The sequence below is a fragment of the Montipora capricornis genome, chromosome 1 (genome assembly GCF_036669925.1).
Source record: "Montipora capricornis isolate CH-2021 chromosome 1, ASM3666992v2, whole genome shotgun sequence".
In the NCBI taxonomy this organism is placed as follows: domain Eukaryota; kingdom Metazoa; phylum Cnidaria; class Anthozoa; order Scleractinia; family Acroporidae; genus Montipora; species Montipora capricornis.
This window is the reverse complement of record NC_090883.1, coordinates 50,661,227-50,668,726: the sequence shown is the minus strand read 5'-3', so window position 1 is coordinate 50,668,726 and position 7,500 is coordinate 50,661,227. Positions and strand designations below refer to the sequence as shown.

Here is a 7,500-nt window from a genome sequence, read left to right as displayed (position 1 = left end):
TTCATAGCCACACGCCCGTGTTTCTGATCTGGCGACATGCGAGTTGTGGACCAGAGCGTTGTCCTGCAGGAGGAGGATACCTGATCTTGTCCCGCCTCATGATTTCGATAGCTTCTCTTAATTTCCACAAAAGTGAAGCATAATAGGCTCCTGTAATTGTGGTACCCTTTGCCAGGAAATCTGTCATCCCTACTCCGTCCTGGTCCCAGAAGACTGTGAGCATGACCTTGCCAGTGGAGGGCTGCACTCTTGCCTTCTTTGGAGGTCGTGAGTCCAAGTGCTTCCACTGCATTGTCTGGGCTTTGGTCTCTGGATCATAGTGATAGACCCAGGTTTCATCCTGTGTAATCAGTGTTTTGAAAAACTTTGACTCATCTTCTTGGCACATCTCCAAATTCATCCTCGAGCACTCGACGCGTTCTCGCTTCTGGAAAGGTGTGAGCAACCTGGGAATCCATCTGGCAGACTGGCAGACACCTTATGCATATGCAAATGGTCATGAATGATAGTTTCCACAGACCCTGTACTAATCTTGACCTCTTGGTCTATTTGGCGAATAGTAATGCGCCGATCTTCCAAAATGGCAGCCTAAACTTGACGGACAGATGCCTCATCAATGGCAGAAGGGGGGCGCCCCGGTCTGGGAGCTGTTTCCACAGACTTCCGGCCATGTTTGAATTCACGATGCCAGCGTTTTACAAGGTAATATGATGGGGCATTATCACCATAAGTTTCTTTCATTTCATCAAAAGTCTCCTGTGGTGTGCGTCCTTTCAAATACAAAAAACCGGATCACTGCGCGACACTCAACAGGCTCCATTTCACACGTGACTCAGTTCAAACACCTGTAAATCAGAAACCACAATTAGTTCAAGAGCTGTAATTTTTCATATCACCCATAGAGATATAAATCATTGCACATGCAAAATGTCAGCTAGATAAGACAGCTGGAAGTGGGTCAGGGGCATTACTTATTGAACGCCCCTCGTATGCGTCCAAAAGGAAAACGAGTGCGTCCCAGGACGCAATGACGCCATAGATGCTATCCAACTTTCAGTCAAATATACAATGTTTGAGATGGCTCTTAATTAGATGTTGTGAAAGGTTGTATTACAGCAAAAACCTTCTCCATAAAGAGAAAGTTGTAATCATGAGTGACCATGAAGTCCACACGGAAGGAGTCACGGGTCCACGCTTGTTTTACTGAAAAATCCGAATTTTTTAAAAGTTCTCCTGTGTCATTACTCATGTATATTGGCGGCCTTCAATAAGACTCTGTTTTCCTATTTATAATTTTAGAATTCATGTGAAAAAAATCTATCTTTTCTTTGATCGTTTACAGTGACAAGAGGGCACCCCATGGCATATTATAGGTGCGCGAGTTAAAATTTCAAAACTCGAACGCCTCTAGATTAATTGCGCGAGGACGATTGACGATTAAGTCGAGATTTTTTTTAATATAGTCTTAAAGCGGTTAGAGTTTGTTTCGTATCTTCTTGAAGGATCGATTTTAAGCGACTTTTTACTTGTTGTCAAGAGCTCGTGCAAAAACTGGTTCTTCGATGGTCGATGTAGTATTGGAGAAGTGGTCACAGCAATCGTCTTCTATCACTGTAGCGTTAGGTGGCTGGCAACCCTGCATCTGATTCCGCATTGTTACAGTCTTTAACAACATAAATCATTCTCATACAACCAAGGAGAGTGCGTAACATTGCAGGATTCGTTATTAGTTGTACCAAAGAAACCACGAGATTCAAATATCTGAACTATTCACTAAAGTGGAGGTGGCTGGTGGTCGATAATTACCGAGCGGCGAAGCGGCGAGGTAAATATCCACCACCAGCCACTGAAATTGAGGTGAACAGTTGTTTTAGTCGTATATACTAAAACAGCGAGATAATATTGCACAAAAAGATGATTTTAACTCAGTTATTCCTGCAAAAATTACAACACTTTCGGTGGCAAATTCCGTGCAAATTGCTCGGAGGTGACTGAATTTTGAGTAGTTTAGGAGTAGTTTTTGAGTAGTTTTAGTTTAGGAGTTTGAGTAGCCAATCAGCGCCCGTATTCAACGCTATCCACTGTTGTAGTGTATACTAATTAAGCAATAGACCACACGTAGTGATTTACAAATTCTTCTTGAATGTGTTCTTCCAACATCCCAAGTGGTTTATCATGCCTGATATGGTCTATTGCTTTCATATAATAGTTCAGAAGATGAGCGAAATTTCCATGAGTTTACTGGCACAATAAAACATACCTGATTGACCAATCAGAGCGTGCGCATTTATTTGGTTTGGTTCTTATATAATTAAGCAATAGACCAAAAGTTTCTATGGTTTATTTAACAATTATTCCATGAGCGCGCGTTGGATATGAGATGGTAAATAGCCAACGAGGCGCGTAGCGCCGAGTTGGCTATAACCAGTCTCATATCCAACAAGCGTGAATGGAATAATTGTTTTATTAAATTCCTTAAACTCCAAAAATTTGGAAGTACGAAATACGAGCGAAAAAAGAGAAAAAATCCGAGTGGAATCGAAAAAACTTGATGATGATGCGATGTTGTGTAATACCTTGTGGTCAGTCAGACGTAGGCAAATCACAACACATTTCTTGCCTTTTCGCATACTTCTAAACGTCGGAATTGATCCAAAGTTTCTACAAAAAAAGATTTTTTGTGTTTTCAGTTTTGGCTATATTCAGAGAGAAATTTCGCTTTCCGGCGAAAACGTTTTTAGCTTAGCAACGCTTAGCGCAATCATTTACCATATAAGGTCAAACTAAGGTATATGAGCTGATAACTGAGATTGAGTGAACCAATCAGAGCACGCGAAATGCATTATCCGAGGTTGAGAATTTAATAAAGGCTGATATACTACGCGGGAAGTTGGCCATATAGCCAGCCATACAGAAAGGTTTCTCTTTCCTTCTTTCGACACCGTCAAATAGACTTTCTCATTATAAGGCGGGATTTGGTATTGAGTTTACGGGAAACGCCACTTAATATATACTGAGCAAAATTTGCGTTTCGCCGAAAATAAATTGTTTCATTTTAGTCAATTTCTTGCCTGTTATCTTCAGATATCGAGTAATCTGTCAACGGAGTAAGACAAATTACCGTAAGAGAACTTTCATGAATTCATGACAAGCGGTTACCGTAGCATGCCGTTTATCATTGCACCTTAACGCGATGGTATCGCTCTCAATAATGCACGCATTTTGATTGGTTCTCACCTATGATCTATTAGAGGACAGACGCATAAGCTGACGTCATCATCAAGAACTTTTTATTCTTTATTATATAAAACAAATAGATTCCGTGTCTTAGTGCGTCTGTTCAGCATAGATCATAGAAGACGTGAAAATGTAGTAAGAACATTTTTGACACACTTGGCATCTGATTCATCGCCTCGTGTGCCACGCCAGTTTTTTTTTTCTTACCAAATTTTGACGTCATGTGTGATCGATTACTGAACAGACGCAGGGCAAAATGGAATAGACTTGGCTACAACGTGAAATGGCCGGTGAGGTCTGTTTCACATCCTCCGCCTTTGCTATTTAAGACTATTTGCTGGAATATACCAACATATTCTCCTCCACCTCACCCCTTATTTAAGTGTTCTCATAATATATATTTAATTTAAGGCAATGAGTTAATTGGAATCTTTATTAAGCTAATCGCTTCAACGAGGTTTTAAAATAAGGCGTATTTGACTACGCAAATTAGGATGGATAAAACGGAGAAATCAAAATTAAAATCAATTTTAGTAAACTCGTTGATACTACTTGATCTGTCACCCAGTATTTTTACTCGTCGGAGAAACCGTTGAAAATGAATGCATTATGCAAGTGTTTCCTGGTCGTTTGCGAGAAAGTTTATTTATTCTTACTGTACAGTACGTTACAAAGAAGTTATAATAATAGTAATCAAAGACAAAGACAAACCGTACAGTAACTGGTCACCAAAATAACTTAACAGATAAACTAGTTGGGTGGCCAATCTTGTATTGCTGTTTTTATTTCATTTAATTAATTGCAACCCTGCCTGCAGTGTATAAGTGGATATTCCGCAAAAGATCCCGTGTAAACAAAATAAAATGAAAGTCATACATGCTTAATCGGATTTCTTAACTTATGTCCCCTGTGCAAAATTTTTCGTGTACAGGAATTTCTGATCACAGCATGTTGTAGGGTTCCACAGTCAAAGGAGCAACTCGATTCATTCACCGTTATATTTTTGATTGCCTAGGATGAACTAACGACATATTTAACTAGTTTCCCGCAAGCAGCAGTTGCCTTATTTATCCAGTTGTGAAGCATCCTCCCGGTCGTTAATTACTGATTCAGATGCACTTAGGCTTTCATTCTCATGTCAATAACTTGCAACGATAACAAATGACGGGCTTGAAAGACAGGCTAAAACTAATGCGCCGAGCAACTCGAAACTTCAACAACCCCCCCCCCCTCTTCCAAGGAAAAGCCCTGGCATTTGAAGTTTTGAAGATTGGATCGTTCAAATTCCCGCTCCCTCGGGCCTAAATGGTGTTCAAATGCCCTACCTTGTCGTCGGATTTGTCTGTCATACTGTTTCTGCCGTCTTTAATAAAGACCTTTGAAGACCTTTTTTGTAAGCCAATCGCTCACAAATGCATAAGTCTCTCTTTTGTCCAATGAGTAGCATCCTACAAAATAGTATCATAGCTTTGCCACGTGTTCCTCCCTTAGGAACGTCTGCTCAACGGAGCAGCCAGTTCTGTTGACCTTTGTTTCAAAAACCAATCAGCATCAACTTTAATATTTTGATTATTACATGGAGCTAATCATGAGCTTAATTCATATTTATGAATAATGGTTATTGATACCGTCAGAGTTCTAATTTCCGTCGCAATGTACCTATACACTGTTCAGAAGAGAAAAAAAGTGGGGAATTTTTTTTTTCAATTAAAATGGGTCGGCCGGTTTGGAGTGGGGGGTGTCTTTGAAGTTAGAGGAGAGTGAGAGTGTGGCTTCAATTGGGGGAACTAAAAAATATCCTGGTCCATACGGGATAATAAAATGTGTGGCGGGTGTTTGTGTACTGTGCACTGTCTACAAAAGATTTTCAACTCAAAAGTATGTAATTCAAAACTGATTTATTGACCTTTTGGCAAACTCCAAGATCCTTTCCACTACAAGGATACTGCTAAAAATCCGAGCCGAAAAGTCTCGAACTAAAATTAAACCCACTACTCTTTCAGCAGGTTATTGCTCCAATAGAATTTTCAGAGGTAGTGTTCAGGGCGTTAGTCTTAACCACAACAAGGAGGGGGAGCTGGGAGTCCAGGTGGTCCGGGAGGGCCAGGGGGTCCAAGAAGTCCTGGTGCACCTGGTAGTCCAGGGCATCCTTTAAGTCCGGGGCATCCAGCAGGTCCTGGAGGTCCTTGAGATCCAGGAAGTCCGGGTGGTCCAGGGGGTCCCATTGCGGCAGGCTTTCCAGCTGGTCCTGGGGGTCCTGCTACTCCAGGGGCTCCCTTCCAACCAGGACATCCAGGGGCTCCAGGGGGTCCAGAACAACCGATAGCACCAGGAGGTCCGGCAGGTCCGGCTGGTCCTGCCAATGGGTGGAGGTGGTGGCGGAGGTGGTGGAGGTGGGCAACACCCTTTGAACCTGAAAAACAAAACGACGATGTCGAAGCGGTTTATCTTCTGGAAACCAATAAAATGAAGGACAGCAAGGTCGACCATCAGTGTGCTTGAATGATGTGCTGCAGGTTAAATTAGCTATGTTTCAACCGCTTGCTAATCACAATGCAATTAAAGCAAACCTTCACGTTGTTGTTACCTATTGCAAGAAAGGTGCTATGGAATTATCATGTAATCAGTATTGATTATGATTTTACATGGTATAAAAAGCACTTCTGTGTGTCTCATCTTTCCGTCTCATCAAAAAGGACAAGAAAAAAGGAAAGGAACTTTATTTGAGTGTCTTCTAGCGCTGAGGCACTAATTGGGGACACTGTAAACTGAAATCAATGAATAAACGCAAATCAAATAAAATGTTTTTTTTAAGGAGTGCGGAAAACCGGAGTACCCGGAGAAATACCTCTCGATGCAGAGTCTCGGAATCGAACCCATTGGTGGGAGTCGAGTGCTCTCACCACTGCGCCATCCCTACACCCCAAAAGGCATCGTGCCGATGAAGTAGTGGCTAAACATTTTACTTTTGATGACTCTTTCATGCAGCGAACACGCTAAAATTTCAAGGGTTCTTTTTATGAATGCGTAATTAAAAGTAAATCATTTCCATGCAGTTATCGCGGAAAAACGAAAACCCCTCTTACATATCCCAGGGTAATGACTGGTACCGGGCACTTCACGACGTTTAATAACTAAATTAAAACAAGATTTGTCAACAACACAAAATCCTCGCAGATATTGAATACAGAGTATTTACCCCCCGGCCTTGGGCCTTAAGAGCTATAAGTTTCACCCAGAACGTTTTTGAAAAAAAAAAATGAGTTCATGGAGTGTGAGTTAGACGAGAGTGCTATCCTTTACATTCAAAGACCCTTAATTAAGTTCTCATCATAATCGAAAGAGGTTCCGAAATATATGCATAATGTTATACCTAGGGATGGGTGCCTATCAGATAGAGATCAACCTCATACTTAGAACACTTGATCGATGTCTTGCCACTACATTTGGGTCTGTTTTGTTGTTGTCCGACTTGAAGTCTTGATATCATCGACATTTATGATGTCACCAATCCTCACTGGTCAAGAAACAATAACCGTTTAGCATTTAACATTTCTTTTTCCTTCCCCCACGAAATATAGTGATAAAAAAAACCACCCTGCAATTAGGAGCTAGAATATTCGACGTACTGGCTTTTTTCAATGTTCGATTTTGACTGTCCAGATGAATTATTATTAGAATCTGCACTCCCTTATACCAACATTTTATTCCTAAGATTAATATCATCCGGTGGTTCAAAAAGTCGCACCAAGTACATTTTTGTCAGTTTTTTGTTCCATACTTGGTAGCATCCAAATTGATTCACATCATCACACCACAATGCAAGAACTTACCGTCCTCTATGGACCGCGAAGCCACTGAAGCAATGAAGACAACAGCTAGACAAAGAAGTAAGTAGAATTTCATTTTCCTACGGACAAAGTAGAAGCATTGTTCAGGGTCATTAAACAATACTATTAAAAAACTGAAGGCAGCAGCTGATTAGAAAAAAACAAAACAAAAAAACATATATGTAAAAAGAGCCATTGAAGCTCAATGATAGTTATCACTCATGAGTCATCATATATTTCAAGATTCCGACAACAATGATCAGCAGGACTGGCGGCATGAAACAGTAGGCTTATCATGTACATTTGGAACAAAGACCTTTCGCGTTTCTTCATCATATTCAAACGCCAACACAATTCTAACACAATTTAACAGTCTACATTTGTGATTCAAAGCTTTTAACAGCCGCGAAGGCCTTAGTTAGGATATGATAAC

The 7,500-nt window shown here is 40.8% G+C and overlaps 1 protein-coding gene across 1 annotated transcript in view; it reads right to left on the bottom strand.

Moving 5' to 3' along the window:
- Positions 1 to 5,143: 5,143 nt before the first annotated feature.
- LOC138047452 (cuticle collagen 1-like) overlaps positions 5,144 to 7,500 on the bottom strand; it is a 2,649-nt gene continuing 292 nt past the window's right edge. The window contains 4 exon segments of the mRNA XM_068894307.1: positions 5,144 to 5,597; positions 5,599 to 5,642; positions 5,899 to 5,900; positions 7,067 to 7,147. Coding sequence (XP_068750408.1) covers positions 5,292 to 5,597; positions 5,599 to 5,642; positions 5,899 to 5,900; positions 7,067 to 7,143 — 429 coding nt within the window. The 5' untranslated portion in view covers positions 7,144 to 7,147 and the 3' untranslated portion in view covers positions 5,144 to 5,291.